At 34.9% G+C, this 24,343-nt stretch overlaps 1 protein-coding gene across 1 annotated transcript in view; it reads right to left on the bottom strand.

Annotated features, from left to right (window-relative positions):
- Window positions 1-24,343, bottom strand: part of ANKRD36C (ankyrin repeat domain 36C) — a 162,792-nt gene that overhangs the window by 29,721 nt on the left and 108,728 nt on the right. Inside the window, exons 59-77 of the mRNA XM_063649065.1 lie at window positions 24,242-24,314; window positions 22,520-22,548; window positions 22,353-22,425; window positions 20,647-20,675; window positions 20,480-20,552; window positions 18,776-18,804; window positions 18,609-18,681; window positions 16,637-16,665; window positions 16,470-16,542; window positions 14,662-14,690; window positions 14,495-14,567; window positions 12,784-12,812; window positions 12,616-12,688; window positions 10,906-10,934; window positions 10,739-10,811; window positions 9,040-9,068; window positions 8,872-8,944; window positions 4,884-4,957; window positions 2,091-2,232 (exon numbers count right to left, since the gene is read on the bottom strand). Of these exons, the coding sequence (XP_063505135.1) occupies window positions 2,091-2,232; window positions 4,884-4,957; window positions 8,872-8,944; window positions 9,040-9,068; window positions 10,739-10,811; window positions 10,906-10,934; window positions 12,616-12,688; window positions 12,784-12,812; window positions 14,495-14,567; window positions 14,662-14,690; window positions 16,470-16,542; window positions 16,637-16,665; window positions 18,609-18,681; window positions 18,776-18,804; window positions 20,480-20,552; window positions 20,647-20,675; window positions 22,353-22,425; window positions 22,520-22,548; window positions 24,242-24,314 (1,105 nt within the window). The remainder of the gene's footprint in view (window positions 1-2,090; window positions 2,233-4,883; window positions 4,958-8,871; window positions 8,945-9,039; window positions 9,069-10,738; window positions 10,812-10,905; window positions 10,935-12,615; window positions 12,689-12,783; window positions 12,813-14,494; window positions 14,568-14,661; window positions 14,691-16,469; window positions 16,543-16,636; window positions 16,666-18,608; window positions 18,682-18,775; window positions 18,805-20,479; window positions 20,553-20,646; window positions 20,676-22,352; window positions 22,426-22,519; window positions 22,549-24,241; window positions 24,315-24,343) is intronic.

Genomic DNA, 24,343 nt, shown 5'->3' with positions numbered 1-24,343 from the left:
GATTCTAAAGTTCGTGTGAAAATGCAAAGGATCTAGCATAGTCAAAACAGAACAAAGAACAAAATTGGAGGATTCATTTCAAGAATTACTATAAATCAATAGTAACCAAAACAGTGTGCCATAGGTACGGGCTGAGTATCCCTTATTCAAAATGCTTCAGACTAGAAGTTTTTCAGATTTTGGATTTTGGAATATTTGCATCTACGTGATGAGATATCTTGGGGATAGGACCCAAGTCTAAACACAAAATACATTTATTTTTCATATTTACCTTATACACAAAGACTGAAGGTAATTTTAAACAATACTTTTAATAATTTGGGGCATGAAACAATGTTTGTATACATGAGGTCGGATGTAGAATTTTTCCACTGTGGTGTCTATGTTGGCAACCCAAAAGTCTGGGGTTTCAGAGCATTTCAGATTTGGGATATTTAAATTAACAATGCTCAACCTGTGTAAAGAAAGTCAAATACAGACAATCCCCAACTTAAGGTGGTTTGCCTTATTGACTTTACAGTGGGTTTACTGAAGTATTAAATTGCTTTTGACTCAAACACTGGGTTTCCCACAATTTGAGTAGCATCTGCAAATTAATAAAATTCAATAGACAGTCCAGAAATAGATAACACATATGCAACCAGCTTACGACTGACAAAGGCAGGATGGCAATGCAGTAGAGAAAGGATAGCCTTTTCAACATGTGGTGTTGGAACAATTGGCTATCCATATCCAAAAAGTGAACTTGAATCCATACCTCACCTCACTCCATAAACAAAAGGAAACTCAAAATGGAGCAGAGATTTAAATGGAAGCTCCAAATCTATAAAATTTCTAGAACAAACATAGGAAAAATCTTTGTGACATTGTGCTAGGCAAACATTTTTTACATATGACACAAAATGCAAGATCTGTAATTCAACAATTAAATTGGACTTCATTATGATTAAAATCTTCTGCTCTTCAAAAGATACCACAAAGCAAGTAAAAGTCAACCAAAAACTGGCAAAAATACCCTTGTAAAAAAGTAGCTAAAAAGTAATAGTATCCAAATACATACAGAATTATTAAAACTCAACAAGTAAGAAAACATCAACCTACTTTTTTAAATGGCAAAAGATTTGAAAAGACAGTTCAACAAAGAAGATGTACAGATGGCAAATAAACACATGGAAAGATGCTCAACATTTTAGTCATTAGGATCGTGTACATTAAACCCATAATAATATACATAATACACCCATCAGAATGACTAAAATTAAAAAAAAATAAGTACAGCCATAGTGTGACAACATAGCAACTGGAATGGTCATTTACTGCTGATGAGAATAGAAAATAGTACAAATATTTTGGAAAACCATTTAGCAGCTTTTAAAAACAGGAATATAAAGGGCCATGAGGAGACATTAGTGGGTGATGGATGTATGTTGACTATCTCGATGATGGTAATAGTTTCACATGTGTATACATCTGTTAAAACTTATCAAATGGTACATTTTATGTGTGTGCACTTTGTCGCATATCAATTATACCACACTAAAGCTACTGATTGTAGGAGCAAAACACCTAAGGCACTGGCTGTAGCACAGAGAAGGGTATGCAATGATGCAGTATAAAGCTCGAGAACTGAGATCCATACCTTACAGCAATAAATGGCAGCTCGGTTTTCAGCAAGCAAGCAACATGATCAGGTGTGATTTTTTACAACTATATAATTATGATTGCAGAACAGGCCATGGTTTTGGAAGATGGAATAGTAGGAAAGACAGTTAGAAGGTTATCACAGTATTTCAGGTGGGAGGAAATGGTAACCTGACCATGGGTAAATGGGTAATGGCATAGAAGAGAAGCAGAGTAAACAAACACATTGGGTGTGCCATTCAAACTGAGAAAAGTACAGTGAAATGATCATAGCTCTTTGGCTGAGAAGGTACAAGATACAGTTGTTTTCATTCTATTTTAACATAAGACATATTTCTGAGATGAACATTCTTGTAACATATCACTACTCTATGGTACAGTGCTAAGCAATGTGTGCATACATTGCTATAGGATTTTTTAAAAGTCTTATATTTATGCATTGGTCCTACCTTTACACTTCTTTTCATGTTGATCAATGAGTAATATGACTTTCTTACAATTACAGCAAAGTGAGTCATCATCCTCTGAGACTATTTGAGATGACTGAATTATGTCATCCAGGTCATCCCTAGAATGTATTTGGTTTTTCACCTACAAAATAAATAACACTGTTTCAAAATGTCCCCGAAATATTTATAGCATATACTAAATGTACAGAGTGGGAATTGCCCATCTATTTATATGAGCACAAACACAGGTACTTGCTCTGTACTTTTGTTTTAAGCAATTTCCTTTATGTTGACTCTAGTTCAGAGGACCACATGGTCTATGGATAAATTAGTTTCTCAGTTCCTATGCCATTTAGAAAACTGACAGAGAGACTTGGGTTAATTAAGGAACAAAAATTAAGAGAATGTCTTCCTGAGCTTGAATTATTTTAATTGCAAAAACAGTCTATTTATACATACAATTATGTATTTAGATAACCCCATTTTACACGAGATTTTCATAAGTAAAAAATTCAAATGGATCAAATAATTGGTGAAGAGAAAAACCAGAGTAGCAGCAAGTGGCCCTCTAAGTCTTTTTGAAGTTGAAATTTCTCCAAAGCCAGGAACTCTACTTTACTTGTAATATGCTTACCTCATTCTTAAATCTTAGCATAGATCACTTAATTCCACTTCTAGACATACTGCTGATGTTCTGTCACCATGTGGTGGAGAATAATGCACATTTTCTAATTCAAGTTTTATGCTTTCATACTTATTTGCACTACAGTTGTCATATAACGGCTTCTGGAACACATTCTGTACTGGTTTTGTACTGTTGTGTTTGTAACAACAGAAACACCATAATCTTTGTTTTTTTTAAATCACATGCTTCATTTCTTTGGAGCAGGTAAGCCACATATCTAAAAGGCTTTTTGAATCACTAAATTGAGGCATGTGTCCAATGTTTAATTTCCAATTCGTGGTGTTTTGGTTTTTTGTCATTTGCCTAACAACCTGTTTGTCTTCTTTTATTTCAACCATAACTACTCCTGGGTTTCTTGCTTTTGTACTTTCTGTATCATTATAAAAATTTTCCTTGTCTGAGTTAAAAACATGTTCAGTATCTGGTTTGTTGTCATTTTCACAGTCTACTTTATTTCTATTTAAATAAAGCTCCGAAGGTGACTGGCAAGCATATTCTGGGGACCCAGAGTATGAATGAGATAGAAAGGCATTTTTGAGACTGGGTTATTTTTGTTCAGGAAATATCTAGACTACTGCAGAGACAGACATGCCAGATGCATCACTTTCCTAATCAGGTGAATCATTTGTCAAATTAGAGGGTATTTACTTAAGTTTGTTCTTCCTGTAGAGTTATTATGTAGTTGCTGTTCCTCAATGCAAGCAGTTTTGTAATTTTCACAAATTTCACCAAAACTCTGCTTTATTTGTGATGAATTTTAAAGTTTTTTTACCCTAATTTGTCTTGTTTGATCCACATTCTCTCATACTTTTGTGCACAAGTAAGTCCTGCATATATAAAGAGGTCTTTTCTATCACAACACTTTTTCACTACTAGTTGTTGAGACAATTTTTGCACATGCAAAAGTGGAAGATAAATTTGCTAGTTTTGTTTCTCAGATGTCTTTTCTGTCAGAGTACATGTTTTAAAAATAACTTTATCTTTAAATAATCAAGTGTAAAATGATAAAAATTAAAAAATAATTAAAGTTTAATATCAAACTTCTTAATCTATATTTACCTATGCTCAAATCACTGGATTGTAACCAAGAAGTGAAAAATAATTTGCATTAGCCTAATATCAGTGAAAACATAAACCATGAAACTTTAATTTGTCACTGTTTGTTTGGACTAAACTTGACTAATTCATTATGTGTTAAATTTCCCAAAAATGAATTAGGAGGACTTGTGGTACTATAAAGGAACTGTCACTTTAAAAGATTTTATCACTATATGTGCAGTGTACACTTGAGTGCTTTTTCCAAATATTACTAACTAATGATAAGGCAAATTTTAAATTATTAGGAGCTAAAATCAACACCAGTCAGTAAGAAAAGCAAATTCTTACATTTTAATGCAAATTACATATTGTAATATGATTGACAGTGTTATATATTTATATAGATTATAGGCTTAAGTTCTAAGGTCTACTAATGACAGTGGATTTAATAAATTTAACAATATTTATAGATTTTCTATATTGAAATACATTAGGCAGTTATTGTTTGTACGCTAATACCAAAGGTGCAGTTCTGAAGGTATAATTCTCTTGATGGCCAGTTGGGTTGATTTTATGACCCATTCTCTCCCTGAACATAGAAACTGAAGTCAGAGATCAAAAGGGAAAATAAATTCTTAACCTTGGTATTAGTGACTGGCAATAAAAAAACTGCAAAGTTTGAACCACTAGCAATAATTACTCCTTTAAACTGAATCCAATAAGGTGGTCATCACTGTTAAATTGTTCATAATTTCTATTGCTTAAAATTGTAATTCAATATTTGATGTTACCTTCTTTATTATAATAGGAAGTTATAAAAATAGAAGTGCAAACAATATCAGGAACTTTTTAACTCAATTCCAAGAGTAAAGATTAGATATAAATTGCTATAGATTCCAACACTATTTTAAGTTTTATAACTAGTTAAATGTTTTTAAAATGAAATATTAAATTATAATCAACTGATACTAAAAGGCTAATCCAAAGGTAAATTCATTTCAAATATGCTGTATTACCAAAGCAAGGAAAACAAGATTAAACCAGAAATTTGATTTTAAATTTTTACATACCTGTGGCTGGTTATTTTCATATTCTTCAAGCCTCTTTTGCTCTCCCTCTGATGCCATTTCAAAGTCTTGTTCTGCTAAAAAAAATTATATATTTAGTTAAAATGAGCTACACAGAACAGTTAGATAAAAGCCATGGTTAGCCAGGCGCGGTGGCTCATGCCTGTAATCCCAGCACTTTGGGAGGCCGAGGCGGGCAGATCACGAGGTCAGGAGATCGAGACCATCCTGCTAACAAGGTGAAACCCTGTCTGTATTAAAAAAATACAAAAAATTAGCTGGGTGTGGTGGCGGGCGCCTGTAGTCCCAGCTAGTCAGGAGGCTGAGGCAGGAGAATGGTGTGAACCCGGGAGGCGGAGGTTGCAGTGAGCTGAGATCGCACCACTGCACCTCCAGCCTGGGAGGTAGAGCGAGACTCTGTCTCAAAAAAAAAAAAAAAAAAGCCATAGTCTTTCTAATACCACAAAATAAAAGTGTTTAAATGAAGCTTAATCTTTAGTATAATATTTACTTCTTTAAGAAATGCTTTTAATCCTCCAAAACTTCAGCAAACCACTTGGGGAGGCACTAGGTGTCACCAGGTTCAAGCCATGCGAACATGGTCAAAGATTCACTCACAAATTCATCCACCCAACATCAATGAATAAAACCATCAGAAATAAAACAAAATGTAAAAATCCAATAGAAACAGAAAAAGTAACAGCACACTGTTCTTTACTTCACAATAGTACCTTTATAACAGCACATTGAGCCTGCTGTTCATTATTAATCATTTCCAAAATGACTGCTACTGTTTACACTTTCATCGATGTGCAGTCTCTTCTTTATATCTAAAATATTTTCCTCAACTATTGCGACAAATTTCTTTCATAATTCAAGACTCAGACAGCTATGTGAAGTCTTTCTTGATTCTGGCTATCTTTCCTCAGATAAATGGTTTTATTTAATACAGGTTTTGTAACATATGTAGTTAAGGTTTCAAAAGTGAGATTATGTCTCAACTAACTATAACTAAAATACAAGAGTGTATCTAGTCCAATGTAAACATGTTGACTGATAATGAGAAAAAATGATCCTTATAAAGAATAGCAAATCATGATCCTGAGAGAGTAAGTGTCAAAGCTGACGGGAGGATGCTATGGCCTATCTTTAATGCAATACATCAGATTCAATTATGCCATTATACTACAAGCATTTATCATGTACAACTATTTTTCCTGTTATTTAGGAAGTACAAAGTTGTGAGGACACTTCCAATAAATATATAATTTATTTCTCATCAGAGAAACTGTTTAAAATTAATCAGCTTAGATAGACAGTTGTAGAATAAAAATTAATAAAACTATTCATTTTTTTCATTTCTAGGTAGGCTACTGCTATGTCTACATTGCTTGTATCCTGCAGTTTGGCCCTGTCAAGAAGTTTCTGAATCCACTCATGCAAGAAGATATATAAACCACATCAAAAATAGTGTATAGGCTGGGTGTGGTGGCTCATGCCTGTAATCACAGCACTTTGGGAGGCTGAAGTGGGTGGATCACATGGTCAGGAGGTCAAGACCAGCCTGATTAACATGGTGAAACCCAATCTCTACTCAAAATACAAAAATTAGCCGGGCATGGTGTCATGTGCCTGTAATCCCAGCTACTCAGGAGGCTGAGGCAGGAGAATCGCTTTAACCCGGGAGGTGGAGGTTGCAGTGAGCCGAGATTGTGCCATTGCACTCCAGGCTGGGAGACACAGCAAGACTCCACCTCAAAAAAAAAAAAGTGTATAATAAGCTTTCAATGTGTAAATAATTGTCAATGAAAAAATTAAATTTCCACAGACTTATTAATAACATTTTATACTTCAAAATCAGTGCAATGTTCACTGATTATTTTGGTTTTGTTATTCAAAGAATGAATGCTATAACTTTTTGTTTCTAAAATTAGTTTGATTTTATATACCATGCTAATCTCTAAGGCACTTTCATGGAACTGTGATCTTATTTAAAAAGTAGGTTTCTTAGTAAAATCAGTCAAAGTTTCTTAGTTCAAATAAATTTCATTTGATTAACTAATATCAACACTTCTATATAGCTCTCATAAATTATTCCCAGCACAAATAAAGAGGAAAGCCTCTTAATTTAGCAGTAGTACCTTACATGTATAATTTCTATTTCCTAAATTTGTGTTCCTTTCCCTCTGGCTAGAAACATGCTCAGAGATAGTAGCAAAATGACACTGTTATGTTTCAAACTGCTATCAGATGGCAAACAGGTATACAGAAAGGTGCTCGATGTCACTGATCATCACAGAAATGCAAATCAAAGCTACAATGAGGTATCTTCTCACCTCAGTTAAAATGGCTTTTATCCAAATGGCAGGCATTAAGAAATGCTGATGAGGATGTGGAGAAAGCAGAACCCTCGTACACCATTGGTGGCATTGTGAATTAGTACAGTCACTATGGAGAACAGTATAGAGTCCTCAAAAAATTAAAAATACAACTACCCACATGATCCAGCAATCCCATTGCTAGGTAACTACTCAAAAGCAAGAAAATCAATATTATAAAAGAGAAATCTGCCCTGGCATGTTTATTTCAGCACTTTTCACAATAGTCATAATTTGGAATCAACCTAAATGTACATCAACACAAATGGGTTCTAAAAATGTGATACATATACTGCTCAGCCATATGAAAGAATAAGATCCTCTCATTTGCAATGACATGGATGGAACAAGAGGACATTATGTCAAGTAAAATAATCCAGGCAAAGAAAGGAAGGCTTCACATATTGTCAGTCCTTTGTTGGTATGAGAAATTTAAAAAATAGAGCTGATGGAGATGAAGAGAAAAATCACAATTACCACAGTCTAGGAAGGGTGTGGGGGTGGTAGGAAATGAGGATGCTTAATAAGTACAAACTATAGTTAGAAACAATGAATAAAATTTAGCATTTTATAGCATAAAAACATGACTACAGTCAGCAATAACTTGTTGTACATTTTAGCATTACTGAGGAAGTACAAATTAAAAGACAGCACAAAGAAATGGTTAATGCTTGAGGTGATGGATAACCCATTAACCATGATGTCATTATTACACATTGTATGCCTGTATCAAAATATCTCATTTACTCCATAAACATAAACACCCACAATTTACTCATTAAAATTAAAAACAAAAAAATAAAGTAACTCACACACAGACACACAGTGTGCTAATCAGTACATCCGATGGGCTTAATATAATAAGTACAACAAAATTGACCAGAACCAATAACAGTTAAAACAAAACAAATATGTTACAAAATAAAACATTTCATTAGCTAAAAGCCATAATTTGAATTGACTTTTAAAGCAAAACAAATATTTTACAGTATCAAAATTGATCTCTTTAAATCGCTAAAAACTATTGAAATTCCAAATTGGAAACTTCAGAGTATCAAAAGGTAAAAGCAGAAACATCTGAATAAAACCTTATATTTTTAGGCCAGGCATGGTGGTTCACACCTGTAATCCCAGCACTTTGGGAGGGCAAGGCGGGAGGATCACCTGAGGTTGAGAGCTCAAGACCAGCCTGACCAACATGGAGAAACACTGTCTCTACTAAAAATACAAAATTAGCCAGGCATGGTGGTGCATGACTGTAATCCCAGCTACTCGGGAGGCTGAGGCAGGAGAATTGCTTGAACCAGGAAGGTGGAAGTTGCGGTGAGCTACAATTGAGCCATTGCACTCCAGCCTGGGCAACAAGAGCAAAGCTCTGTCTCAAAAAAATAAAATAAAAACAAAAAAAACCTTATGTTTTAAAAATATATTTTCCTTATGCATGTAAATCTCATTTTTGAAAACATAAATAAAAATGATAACAGCTGCATTATTTAGATGAAATCCTGAAATAAAATATAAAAAGTGAAATAATTGAGAATAGAAAGACTATGAGCATTACAAATAGATTAATGTACTTCTTTCCAGAGTTAAATCTACAATGCAAAGTTTACCTGGTGTGGATGTTTGTACATCCTTCATTTTGGTGGCTGTATTCAGAACAGAATCTTTATTTTCAATTGTAGCCTGAATGGGTTTTAAAACAAAGTGATTAGCACACGATGTATATTGGTATGGGATATGCAGTTAATAATTAAAAATATAAGTGTAAGAGTAATTACCTTCAATGTGGGCAGATTCTCAGGATACTCTAACAAGCAAGAGAAATATATAATCAATCATATGTAAATATGGCAAGGCCAACCATACATTCATGGAGTGTTAGCATCAAACGGAATACTCTTGCCTGTATTAGTGTAGGGTTTCATGTTTTTCTAGTTTGTTTCTTTGGGACAGTAACATGATAGAAATGCAATGAAGAAAATAGGAATACAGGCTTCAAAAAACATATAGTTACAAGTTAAAAAGTGAGATGATGCACCACATCTATTGCTAAAAAGAAGTGTTAATATCAATGTGGATATGCTCATTAACAAGGAGAAACGTGATCTAAAATCAGAGAAGCAAGTCATAACCCTAGAAATAAGTGTAAAAGCTGGTGCTAACTGCAACTGCATGACTTTCATGCAAGACATCAGAAGGATTTATACCATTATAATGCAAATATTCATCATGCTCTTTAACTTGTCTGATAACTGAGAAGGTACACAATTACAATGACACTACAGTTGAACATACACTTCACATCTCTTCAGTGTAAGTGTCCTGAATTGATCTGCTTGGATATATGTTTGGTGAATCCTAGTAGTTAATATTCATTATTTATCATGCCCATGTGGTGTAATAATCTGCCTACATTTCTTATATCCTCTAATTTAGCCTTCAGAAAGTTTCTTCATCCACTAATGGCAAGAAGGTATAATATATAAACCCCATCAAAAAGTATAATAAATTATACATATTTATACAAAATGGAATGGCTCCAGGCATTAAATATTAATAAACTTATACATTTGGAAATCAGTCCAATATTTATTGAAAATAACCATTTTAGGATTCAATTAATGCATTCAACATTATTTTTGTCTGTAAAATTAGTCTGCTCTGGAATATCACTTTACTATAAAGAATTTTCATTAAATAGCTATTTTAACAAAACAGCCAGCATTTTGGAAAAAAACTAATATATTCATATTAAATTTCAACTCATTTGAATAACTAATAAAAAATATATGTCTGATGTCTGATACTAATAAACAGGAATAATGAGGCACTGTGGTTTATCCCAATTCTAGCACTCCTTCCTGATTCCAGTAGTCATTGGAGCAGCCAGAAATCAGATCTTCTGGTATGCAAACATTCTAAATGCACCTGAAGTGAGTTCACTCAGGTTTCCTCAGCAGAAACCCCAAAATTACCTAAATAACTTCTTCCTTCGCTCTTTCTTGCCTTGCAATCCCTATTTCTTGATGAAAATAATTACTACATCAGTGGTCACCTTGCTCCTCATTCTCCAGTGTTTATGGGTTATTATGACAACTTCCTCCCTCTGGTTTTAGCAGTACTATCTGACATCTATAATTTCTGTTACTTCTTCTCTTTCTCCTTCCCCTCTCCATAGAAACATGCTCTGAAATAAGAGCAAAATTATGCTGTCCCCCGATCCTCGTATGTCTTGAACTGTTTTCCAATGGTTCTTCTATCCAAATTCAATGTAGGGAAGTCTATAAGCTTGTTACTAAGATCATGGCCAAGGACCAGCAGCATCAGCACCACCTGAGAACTTACTAGAAATGCAGAATCTCAGGCCTGCTGAATCAGAAAGTGCATTTTCAATGACACCCCACTGATCTATTCAGGGGTTGGATGTTCTCTTCTGTCTTGAGTGCACATGACATTAAACGTGTATTGCCAAATTACCTGTTCCAGATTTCCAACCACCCATTATTCTTGTGGCAATATTCAAAAGAGAAACTTTCTTTTTAAATATAACCTGAATGGAAAGAGAAACAAAATAGTCAATACATAATATATATTTCATAGGCTATGCAATAAATAATTCAAAATATAAATGAAAGAGTAACTACCTTCCAGGCTGATTGTTTCTGATGAGACACTGAAAAGTAAAAGAAATATATAATCCATCATATGTAAATGTGATAAAGTTATCCATACATTCATGCAGTGTTACCATCAAGCTGTATACTCCTGCCTGTACTAGTGTAGGATTTGATGTTTTCTACTTTGTGTCTGGGGATTGCAACATGACAGAAATACACTGAAAAAAAGTAATACAGGCTTCATGAAAAATATACTTAAAATTTCAAACATGGTATAATTTGTCATATGTCAAAAACTAAAATAAAACACTGTCAATATCAATGAGGATATGCTGAGTAATGAGGACAAGTGTGATCTAAAATCAGAGGATCAACTCATACACCTGAGAATCAATGTCAAAGTAGGTGGTACTTGATCCCACATGTCTTTCATGCAAGAAATCAAAAGGATTTACACCATTATACTACAAACGTTCATCATGCTCTTTAAATTGCCCGATAACAGAGAAGGTACACAATTACAATGACACTTCAGTTGAATGTACACTTCACATCTCTTCAGTGGGAGTGTCCTAAATTGATCACCTTGGATATCTGTTTGCTGAAACCGAGTAGATAATATTCATTATTCCTCACACCCATGTGGTGTAATAATTTGCCTAATTTTCCTGTACCCACTTGTTTAGGCTTCTGAAAGTTTCTTCATCCACTCATGGCACCAAAGGATAATATATTAGCCTCAATAAAAATATCATCAATTATCAATTTTGACATACTTCTACAAAGTAAAACTGCTACAAGCATTAGATATTAATAAGTTTTACATTCAGAAATCCCTCCAATATTCATTGAAAATGACCACTTTAGGAGTTAATTAGAATTCCACATACTTTTTGTTTCTAAAATAGTCTTGTTGGGAGTATCATGCTATTCTCTAAAGAAGTTTCCTTCAATAGCTATTTTACCCAAGAGTTAGCTCCTTGAACAACGAAGCCAATGTATTCATATTCAAGTTGATCTCATTTTTATAACTAAAATCAACAAAACATGTATCTCTGATGCCTAATAGTAGCAAAGAGGAGTAATGAGTCAGTGTGCTTTATCCCAATTCTAGCATTGTTTCCTGCTTCCAGTAGTTCTTGGAGAAGCCAAAATTAAGTGTTCTTTTATGCAAATATTCCAAATTTATCTGAAGTGAGTTCACTCAGGTTTCTTCAACAAAAACCCCAAAATTACATAAATAACTTCTTCTTTTCTCTCCTTCCTGCCTCACAATCCCTCTTCCTTGAGGAAAATAATTGCTACTTCAGTGATCTTGTTCATTCTCATTCTATGCTGTTTTTGAGGCATTGGGAACACTTTTCCCTCTGTTTATAACAATATGATCTGACGCCTATAATATCTATTACTTCATCTCTTTCTCCTTCCCCTCTTGATGGAAACATGCTGTAGAATTAAAGCAAAATGATGCTGTCCCCTGAGGCTGGTATGTGTTGAACTGCTCTCCAATGGTTCTTCTTCCCAATTTCAATGTAGAGAAGTCTGTAATCTTACTACTCAGATCATGGCCAAGGACCAGCAGCATCAGGGTCACCCGGGAACTTATTTCAGATGAAGAATCTCAGGCATGCTGAATCCAAACGTAAAGCTTCAATGAACCCCCTGCTGATTTATTTGGGGAAGTGAATTTCTCTTCTATTTGATTGAACATTACATTAAATGTGTATTCCAAAATACCTGTCCCAGATATTTGTCCATCCTTTATTTCTGTGGCTATATTCGAAACAGAATCTTTCTTGTCACTTGTAGCCTGAAAGGGATTTGAAACAAAATAATCAATACATAAAGTATATATTCATAGACTATACAGTTAATAGTTCAAAATATATATGAGAGTTTAATTACCTTCCAGGCCGGTTTTTTCTGAGAAGACACTGAAAAGCAAAACACATACATAATCACTCATATGTACATACGATAAAGTTATTCAAACATTCATGCAGTGTTGGCATCAAGCTGCATCTGCCTGCAGTTATTAGTGTAGGCTTTGATGTTTTATACTTTGTGTTTTGGGATGCAAACATGACAGAAATACACTGAAGAAAACAGGAATACAGGTTTCAAGAACTACACACTAAGCATTTCAAATGTAATATGATCTGTCATATGACTAAAACTAAAATAAAACAGTGTCAGTTTCAATAAGGATATGCCGAGTGATGAGGACAAATGTGGTCTAAAATCACAGAAGCAACCAATTGCCCGGGAATCAATGTCAAAGCAGGTGGTACATGCACACGCATGACTTTCATGCAAGATATCCAAATGATTTAGACCATTACACTGCAAACATTCAACATGCTCTTTAACTTGCCCAGTAACTGAGAAGGTACACAATTACAATGACACTTCAGTTGAACGTACACTTTATGTCTCTTAAGTGGAAGGGACCTAAATTGATCAATGTGGATATATGTTTCCTGAATCCAAGTAAATAATTCATTATTTCTCACACCCATGTGCTGTAATAATTTGCCTAAGCTTCTTGTGTTCTCTAGTTTAGCCTTTTGAACATTTCTTCATCCACTCATGGCAGCAAAGTATAATACATAACCTCAATAAAAAGCATCATCAATGATCAATTTTGACATAATTCTACTAAATAAAACTGCTACAAGTATTGGATATTAATAAGCTTTCACATTTGGAAATCACTCCAATATTCATTGAAAATTACCATTTTAGGAGTTAGTTGATGAAATCAACATTATTTTTGCTTCTAAAGTAGTTTTGTTAGGAGTATCATGCTATTCTCTAAAGAATATTCATTAAATACCTATTTTATCCAAGACTCAGCTCTTTGGTCAATGAAGCCAATGTATTCATATTCAAGTTTACCTAATTTCTATAACTACAATCAACAAAATGTGTCAGTCTGATACCTAACAGTAACAAAGAAGAGTAATTAGTAAACGAAGTTTATCCCAATTCTAGCATTCTCTCCTGCACCCAGTAGTTCCAGCAGCTGCCAAAATCAAATCTTCTTTATGCAAATATGCTAAATGCCTCTGAAGTGAGTTCACTCAGGTTTCCTCAGCAGAAACCCCAAAATTACATAAATAACTTCTTCTTTTCCCTCCTTCCTGCCTCACAATCCCTCTTCCTTGGGAAAAATCATTGCTATATCAGTGGTCTCCTTAGTTCTCATTCTACAGTGTCTACGAGTTATTAGGATCACTATTCCATCTTTTTCTAGCAGTATGATGTGACGTCTGTAAAATCTATACTTCATGTCTTTCTCCTTCCACCCTTATTGAAAACATGCTGTAGAATTAAAGCAAAATTATGCTGTTCTGCTGAGCCCCTTATGTCTTGAACTGCTCTCCATGTTTCTTCTTCCCAATTTCCATGTGGGGAAGGCTATAATCTTACTGTGAAGATCATGTCCAAGACCAGCAGCATCAGCGTCACCCAAGAACTTATTAAAAATGAAGAATCTCAGGCCTGCTGAATCAGAATGTGCAGTTTTGATGAGCCCCACACCGATTTATTTGGGGAAGAGAAGTACCTTTCTATCTGGACTGAACATGACATTAAATCTGTTTTGTGAAATTACCTGTTCCAGATTGTTGTCCATCCTTTATTTCTGTGGCTATATTCGAAACAGAATCTTTCTTATCACTTGTAGCCTGAATGGAATTTGAAATAAAATAATCAATACATAAACTACGTTTCATAGACCACACAGTTAATAGTCCACAACATAAATGAGAGTTTAATTACCTGCAAGGCTGGTTGTTTCTGAGAAGACACTGAAAAGCAAAAGGGATACATAATCACTCATATGTAAATATGATAAAGTTATCCATACATTCATGCACTGTTGGCATCAAAGTATATCTTCCTGCCTGTATTAGTATAGGCTTTGATGTTTTCTACTTTGTGACTGGGGACTGGAATATGACAGAAATACACTGAAAAAGGTGAATACAGGCTTCACAAAATATACTTACAATTTCAAACATGGCATGATTTGTCATATGTCTAAAACTAAAATAAAACCATCTCAATATCAATGGGGATATGCCGAGTGATGAGGACAAATGTGATCTAAAATCAGAGGAGCAACTCATATGCTTGAGAATCAATGTCAAAGCAGGTGCTACATGATGCCACATGTATTTCATGCAAGAAATCAAAAGGATTTACACCATTATACTACAAACATTCATCGTGCTCTTTAACTTGCCCAATAACTGAGAAGGCACGCAATTACAATGACACCTCAGTTGAATGTACACTTCACGTCTCTTCAGTGGAAATGTCCTAAATTGATCAGCTTGGATTATGTTTGCTGATCTAGTAGATAATATTCATTATTTCTCATTATTATTATTGGAAATTATTATTATGAGAAATATATTATTATTCTCAATAATATTCATTACTATTTGCTGACCTAGTAGATAATATTCATTATTTCTCACACCCATGTGGTGTAATAATTTGCCTACGTTTCTTCTATCCACTCGTTTAGCCTTCTGAAAGTTTCTTCATCCACTCACAGCACCAAAGGATAATATATTAGCCTCAAAAAAAAATCATCAATTGCCAATGTTGACATACTTCTACAAAGTAAAACTGCTACAAGCATTAGATATTAATAAGTTTTACATTCAGAAATCAATCAAATATTCATTGAAAGGACCACTTTAGGAGTTAATTAGAATTCAACATAATTTTTGTTTCTAAAATAGTCTTGTTTGGAGTATCATGCTATTCTCTAAAGAGGTTTCATTCAATAGCTATTTTATCCAAGACTTAGCTCCTTGAACTATGAAGCCAATGTATTCATATTCATTTATCTCATTTTTATAACTAAAATCAACAAAACATGTATCTCTGATGCCTAATAGTAAATTACTCCTAAAGAGGAATAATGAGTCACTGTGACTTATCCTAATTCTAGCCTAGTTTCCTGCTTCCAGTAGTTCCTGGAGCAGCCAAAATCAAATCTTCTTTTATGCAAATGTTCCAAATGTATTGAAGTGAGTTCACTGAGGTTTCCTCAGCAGAAATCCCAAATTACATAAATAACTTCTTCTTTCTCTTCCTTCCTGACTCACAATCCCTCTTCCTTGAGGAAAATAATTGCTACATCAGTGATCTTGTTAGTTCTCATTCTACAGTGTTTTTGTGGTATTAGGATCATTTTCCCTCTGTTTATCACAATACGATCTGATGTCTCTAATATCTATTACTTCATCTCTTTCTCTTTCCCCTCTTGATGGAAACATGCTGTAGAATTAAAGCAAAATGATGCTGTCCCCTGAGCCTGTTATGTGTTGAACTGCTCTCAGATGGTTCTTTTTCCCAATTTCAAAGTGCAGACATCTATAATCTTAGTACTTACATCATGGCCAAGGACCAGAAGCATCAGGAACACCCGAGAACTTATTACAAATGAATAATCTCAGGAATACTGATTCAGAACACGAAGCTTTGATGAACCCCCCGCTGATTTATTTGGTGAAGAGAAGTTCTCTTCCATCTTGATTGAACATCATATTAAATGTGTTTTGCAAAATTACCTGTCCCAGATATTTGTGCATCATTTGTTTCTGTGGCTATATTCGAAACAGAATCTTCCTTGTCACTTGTAGCCTGAATGGAATTTGAAACAAAACAATCAATGAATAAAGTATATTTCATAGACTATACAGTTAATAGTTCAAAATATAAATAAGTGTTTAATTACCTTCAATGCTGTTTGTTTCTGAGAAGACACTGAAAAGCAAAAGGGATACTTAATCACTCGTGTACATATGATAATGTTATTCATACCTTCATGAAGTGTTCGCATCAAGCTGTATCCTCCTGCCTGTATTAGTGCAGGCTTTGATGTTTTCTTTTTTTTTTTCTTTTATTATTATTATTATTATACTTTAGGTTTTATGGTACATGTGCGCAATGTGCAGGTAAGTTACATATGTATACATGTGCCATGCTGGTGCGCTGCACCCACCAACTCGTCATCTAGCATTAGGTATATCTCCCAATGCTATCCCTGCCCCCTCCCCCCACCCCACAACAGTCCCGAGTGTGATGTTCCCCTTCCTATGTCCATGTGTTCTCATTGTTCAATTCCCACCTATGAGTGAGAATATGCGGTGTTTTCTACTTTGTGTCTGGGGACTGGAACAAGACAGAAACACACTGAAGAAAAGGAATACAGGCTTCATGGAAAATACCCTTACAATTTCAAACATAGTGTGATTTGTCATATGTCTAGAACTAAAATAAAACAGTGTCAATACCAATGTGGATATGCCGAGTGATGGGGACAAATGTGACCTAAAATCAGATGATCAATTCATACACCGGAGAATCAATGTCAAAGCAAGTGGTAGATGATCCCGCATGTCTTTCATGCAATAAATCAGAAGGATAGACACCATTATACTACAAACATTCATCATGCTCTTTAACTTGCCCGATAACTGAAAAGGTAAACGATTAAAATGACACTTCAGTTGAACGTACACTGCACGTCTCTTCAGTGGAAGAGACCTAAATTTATCAGCTTGGATATCTGTTTGCTGATACCTAGCAGATAATATTCATTATTTCTCACACCTCTGTGGTGTAATAATTTGCTTAAGTTTCTTCTATCCACTAGTTTAGCCTTCCAAAAGTTTCCTCATACACTCATGGCACCAAAGGATAACATATTAGCCTCCATAAAAACATCAAAAATTATCAATTGTGACATACTTCTACAAAGTAAAACTGCTACAAGCATTAGATATTAATAAGGTTTACATTCAGAAATCATTCCCATATTCATTGAAAATGATCATTTTAGGAGTCAATAAGAATTCAACATAATCTTTGCTTCTAAAATAGTCTTCTTGGGAGTATCATGTTACTCTCTAAAGAAGTTTTTATAAAGAGCTTTTTATCCAAGAGTTAGCTCCTTCAACAAGGAAGCCAATGTATTCATATTCAAGTTTATCTCTTTTTTCTAAATAAAATCAACAAAACATGTATCTGAGATGCCTAATAGTAACAAAGAGGAGTAATGAGTCAATGTGGTTTATTCCAATTCTAGCCTTGTTTCCTGCTTCCAGTGGTTCCTGGAGCTGCCAAAGTCCAATATTTTTTATGCAAATATTGCAAATGCATCTGAAGGGAGTTCACTCAGGTTTCCTCAGAGGAAACCCCCAAATTATGTAAATAACTTCATCTTTTCCCTCTTTCCTGCCTCACAGTCTATCTTCCTTGGGAATATAACTGCTACATCTGGGGTCTCCTTAGTTCTCACTCTACGGTGTCTATGGGTTATTAGGATCAGTTTTCTGTCTTTTTCAGCAGTATGATGTGACATCTCCAAAATCTATACTTCATCTCTTTCTCCTTCCACCCTTAGTGAAAACATGCTATAGAATTAAAGCAAAATTATGCTATTCCTCTGAGTCCCTTATATCTTCAACTGCTCTTCATATTTCTTCTTCCCAATTGCAATTTGGGGAAGTGTATAATCTTACAGTGAAGATCATGTTCCAGACGAGCAACATCAGCGTCACCCAATTATTTGTCACAAATGAAGAATCTCAGGCCTGCTGAATCAGAATGTGCAGCTTCAATGACTCCCAGCTGATTAATTTGGGGAAGAGAACGTACTATCTATCTGGACTGAACATGACATTAAATGTGTCTTGCAAAATTACCTGTCCCAGATTTTTCTCTATCGTTTATTTCTCTGGCTATATTCGAAACACAATCTTTGTCGTCACCTGCAGCCTGAATGGAATTTGAAATGAAATAATAAATAAATAAACTATGTTTCATAGACTATTCATTTACGAGTTCACAATATAAATGAGACTTTCATTACCTTCAAGGCTGGTGGTTTCTGAGAAGACACTGAAAAGCAAAAGGGATACATAATCACTCATATGTAAATATGATAAAGTTATCCATACATTCACACAGGGTTAGCATCAAACTCGGTCCCCATGCCTGTATAACTGTAGGCTTGATGGCTTCTACTTTGTGTCTGGGAACTACAAAATGACAGAAATACACTGAAAAAAGAGAATACAGGCTCCATGAAATATACCCTTACAATTGCAAACATGGTATGATTTGTAATATATCAAAAACTAAAATAAAGCCGTGTCAATATCAATGTGGATATGCCGAGTGATGAGGACACAGTGATGTAAAATCAGAGGAGCAACTCATACACCTGAGAATCAATGTCAAAGCAGGTGCTACATGATTCCACATGTCTTTCATGCAAGAAATCAAAAGGATTTACACTACTATACTACAAACATTCATCATGCTCTTTAACTTGCCCAATAACTGAGAAGGCACACAATTACGATGACACATCAGTTGAATGTACGCTTCACATCTCTTCAGTGGGAGTGTCCTAAATTGATCACCTTGGATATCTGTTTGCTGATACCTAGTAGAAAATATTCATTATCTCTCACACCCATGTGGTGTAATAATTTGCCTAAGTTTCTTGTATCCACTAGTTTAGCCTTCCAAAAGTTTCTTCATCCAATCACGGCATGAAAGGATAATATATTGGCCTCAATAAAAATATCATGAATTATCAATTTTGACATGCTTCTACGAAGTAAAACTGCCCCAAACATTAGATATTAATAAGTTTTTCTTTGAGAAATCACTCCAATGTTCGTTGAAAATGACCATTTTAGGTGTTAATTAAAATTCAACATAATTTTTGTTTCTAAAATAGCCTTGTTGGGAGTATCATTTTATTCTCTAAAGAAGTTTCATGAAACAGCTTTTGTATCCAAGAGGTAGCTCCTTCAACAAGGAAGCCAATGTATTCATTGTCAAGTTGATCTCATTTCTATAACTAAAATCAGCAAAATATGTATCTCTGATGCCTAATAGTAACAAAGAGGAGTAATGAGTCTTTGTGCTTTTATGCCAATTTTAGCATTCTTTCCTGTGACCAGCAGTTCCTGGAGCTGCCAAAATCAAATATTCCTTATTCAAATATTGCAAATGCATCTGAAGTGAGTTCACTCAGGTTTCCTCAGCAGAAACCACAAAATTATATACATGACTTCCTCTTTTCCCACCTTCCTGCCTCACAATTGATCTTCATTCAGAAAATAATTGCTACATCAGGGGTCTCCTTAGTTCTCCTTCTACAGTGTCTATGGGTTATTACAATCAGTTTTCTGTCTGTTTGTAACAGTACGATGCGACATCTGTAAAATCTATACTTCCTCTCTTTCTCCTTCCATGTTTACTGAAAACAAGCTGTAGAATTAAAGCAAAATGATACTGTTCCCCAGAGCCCCTTATGTCTTCAACTGCTCTCCATATTTCTTCTTCTCAATTTCAATGTGGGGAAGTGTATAATCTTACAGCGAAGATCATGTTCCAGACCAGCAGCATCAGCACACCCAAGAACTTATTGAAATGAAGAATTTCAGGCCTGCTGAATCAGAATGTGCAGCTTCGCCGAACCCCCCGCTGATTTATTTGGGGAAGAGAACTTCTTATCTACCTCGACTGAACATGACATTAAATCTGTTTTCACACTTACCTGTCCTAGTTTTTTCTCCATCTTTTTTTTCTCTGGCTACATTCAAAACAGAATCCTTCTCGTCACTTGTAGCCTGAAAGGCATTTGAAATGAAATAATAAGTAAATAAAGTATGTTTCATAGACTATACATTTACTAGTTCACAACATAAATGAGACTTTCATTACCTTCAAGGCTGGTGATTTCTGAGAAGACACTGAAAAGCAAAAGGGATATATAATCACTCATATGTAAATATGATAAAGTTATCCATACATTCATGCAGTGTTAGCATCAACTTCTGTCCTCCTGCCTGTATTAGTGTAGGCTTTGATAGCTTCTACTTTGTGTCTGGGGACTAGAACATGACAGAAATACACTGAGAAAAGGGAATACAGGCTCCATGATATATACCCTTGCAAATTCAAAGATGGTATGATTTGTCATATGTCAAAAACTAAAATAAAAACATCTCAATATCAATGTGGATATGCCGAGTGATGAGGACAAATGTGATCTAAAATCAGAGAAGCAACTCATATATGTGAGAATCAATGTCAAAGCAGGTGCTACATGATTCCACATATCTTTCATGCAAGAAATCAAAAGGATTTACACTATTATACTACAAACATTCATCATGCTCTTTAACTTGCCCAATAACTGAGAAGGCACACAATTATGATGACACTTCAGTTGAACGTACACTTCACATCTCTTCAGTGGGAGTGTCCTAAATTGATCACATTGGATATCTGTTTGCTGATACCTAGTAGATAATATTCATTATCTCTCACACTCATGTGGTGTAATAATTTGCCTAAGTTTCTTGTATCCACTAGTTTAGCCTTCCGAAAGTTTCTTCATCCAGTCATGGCACGAAAGGATAATATATTGGCCTCAATAAAAATATCATGAATTATCAATTTTGACATGCTTCTACAAAGTAAAACTGCCCCAAGCATTAGATATTAATAAGTTTTTCATTCAGAAATCACTCCAATATTCCTTGAAAATGACCATTTTAGGTGTTAATTAAAATTCAACATAATTTTTGTTTCTAAAATAGCCTTGTTGGGAGTATCATGTTATTCTCCAAGGAAGTTTCATGAAATAGCTATTGTATCCAAGAGGTAGCTCCTTGAACAAGGAAGTAAATGTATTCATATTCAAGTTTGTGTCATTTCTATAACTAAAATCAACAAAACATGTATCTCTGATGCCTAATAGTCGCAAAGCGGAGTAATGAGTCAGTGTGTTTTTATGCCAATTCTAGCACTGTTTCCTGCTTCCAGCAGTTCCTGGAGCTGTGAAAATGAAGTATTTTTTATGAAAATATTCCAAATGCATCTGAAGTGAGTTCACTCAGGTTTCCTCAGGAGTAACCCCAAAATTATATAAATGACTTCCTCATTTCCCGCCTTCCTGCCTCACAATCCGTCTTCCTTGGGAAAATAATTGCTACATCAGGGGTCTCCTTGGTTCTCCTTCTACAGTGTCTATGGGTTATTACAGTCAGTTTTCTGTCTGTTTTTAGCTGTAAGATACGGTATCTGTAAAATCTATACTTCCTCTCTTTCTCCTTCCACCTTTACTGAAAACAAGCTGTACAATTAAATCAAAATGACACTGTTCCCCAGAGCCCCTTATGTCTTCAACTGCTCTCCATATTTCTTCTTCTCGATTTCAATGTGGGGAAGCATATAATATTAGAGCGAAGATCATGTTCCAGACCAGCAGCATCAGCACACCCAAAAACTTAGTAGAAATGAAGAATTTCAGGCCTGCTGAATCAGAATGTGCAGCTTCGCCAAGCCCCCCGCTGATTTATTTGGGGAAGAGACTTCTTATCTACCTCGACTGAACAGGACATTAAATCTGTTTTCACAGTTACCTGTCCTAGTTTTTTCTCCATCCTTTTTTTCTCTGGCTATATTCAAAACAGAGTCTTTCTTGTCACTTGTAGCCTGAATGGAATTTGAAATGAAGTAATAAATAAGTAAAGGATGTTTCATTGACTATACATTTACTAGCTCACAATATAAATGAGAGTTTCATTACCTTCAAGGCTGGTGGTTTCTGAGAAGACACTGAAAAGCAACAGGGATGCATAATAACTCATATGTAAATATGACAAAGTTATCCATACATTCATGCAGTGTTAGCATTAACCTCTGTCCTCTGGCCTATATTAGCATAAGCTTTGATGGCTTCTACTTTGTGACTGGGGACCAGAACATGACAGAAATACACTGAGAAAAGGAAATACACACTCCATGAAATACACCCTTACAATTTCAAACATGGTATGATTTGTCATATGGCTAAAACTAAAATAAAACCGTGTCAATATCAGTGTGCATCTGCCGAGTGATGAGGACAAATGTGATCTAAAATCAGAGGAGCAACTCATACACCTGAGAATCAATGTCAAAGCACGTGCTACATGATGCCACATGTCTTTCATGCAAGAAATCAAAAGGATTTAAACCATTATACTACAAACATTCATCATGCTCTTTAACTTGCCCAATAACTGAGAAGGCACACAAATACGATGACACTTCAGTTGAATGTACACTTCACATCTCTTCAGTGGAAGTGCCCTAATTTGATCACCTTGGATATCTGTTTGCTGATACCTAGGAGATAATATTCATTATCTCTCACACCTATGTGGTGTAATAATTTGCCTAAGTTTCTTGTACCCACTAGTTTAGCCTTCTGAAAATTTCTTCATCTGCTCATGACACCAAAGGAAAATATACTAGCCTCAATAAAAATATCATCAACTATCAACTTTGACATACTTCTACAAAGTAAAACTGCTACAAGCATTAGATATTAATCAGTTTTTCATTCAGAAATCACTGCAATATTCCTTGAAAATGACCATTTTAGAAGTTAATTAGATTTCAACATAATTTTTGTGTCTAAAATAGTCTTGTTGGGAGTATCATGTTATTCTCTAAAAAAGTTTCATTACATAGCTATTTTATCCAAGAGGTAGCTCCTTGAACAAGGAAGGAAATGTATTCCTATTCAAGATTATCTTATTTTTATAACTAAAATCAACAAAACATGTATCTCTGATGCCTCCACATAACAAAGAGAAGTAATGAGTCAGTGTGGTGTATTCCAATTAGACTATTGTTTCCTGCTTCCAGTAGTTCCTGGAGCAGCCAAAATCAAATTTTTTTGTGAAAATATTCTAAATCCATCTGAAGTGAGTTCACTCAGGTTTCCTCAGCAGAAACCCCAAAATTGTATAAATGACTTCCTCATTTCCTGCCTTCCTGCCTCATAATCTGTCTTCCTTGGGAAAATAATTGCTACACCAGGGGTCTCCTTAGTTCCCCCACTGTGTCTACGGGTTATTACAACAAGTTTTCTGTCTGTTTCTAGCAGTACGACGTGACGTCTGTAAAATCTATACTTCCTCTCTTTCTCCTTCCACCTTCAGTGAAAACAAGCTGTAGAATTAAAGCAAAGTGATACTGTTCCCCAGAGCCCCTTATGTCTTCAACTGCTCTCCATATTTCTTCTTCTCAATTTCAATGTGGGGAAGTGTATAATCTTACTGCGAAGATCATGTTCCAGACCAGCAGCATTAGCGTCACCCAAGAATTCATTACAAATGAAGAATCTCAGGCCTGCTGAATCAGAATGTGCAGCTTCGGTGAGCCCCCCCCCACCCCCAACCAACCTGCTGATTTATTCGGAGAAGAGAAGTTGTTTTCTAAATGGATTGAACATGACATTAAATGTGTTTTGCAAAATTACCTGTCCCACATTTTTCTCCATCCTTTATTTCTGTGGCTATACTTGAAACAGAATCTTTCTCATCAGGTGTAGCCTGAATGGAATTTGAAACAAAATAATAAA

The sequence above is a fragment of the Pongo pygmaeus genome, chromosome 12 (assembly GCF_028885625.2).
Source record: "Pongo pygmaeus isolate AG05252 chromosome 12, NHGRI_mPonPyg2-v2.0_pri, whole genome shotgun sequence".
NCBI lineage: Eukaryota > Metazoa > Chordata > Mammalia > Primates > Hominidae > Pongo > Pongo pygmaeus.
The sequence above is the reverse complement of the archived record's forward strand: the minus strand, read 5'-3'. Positions and strand labels throughout refer to the sequence as shown.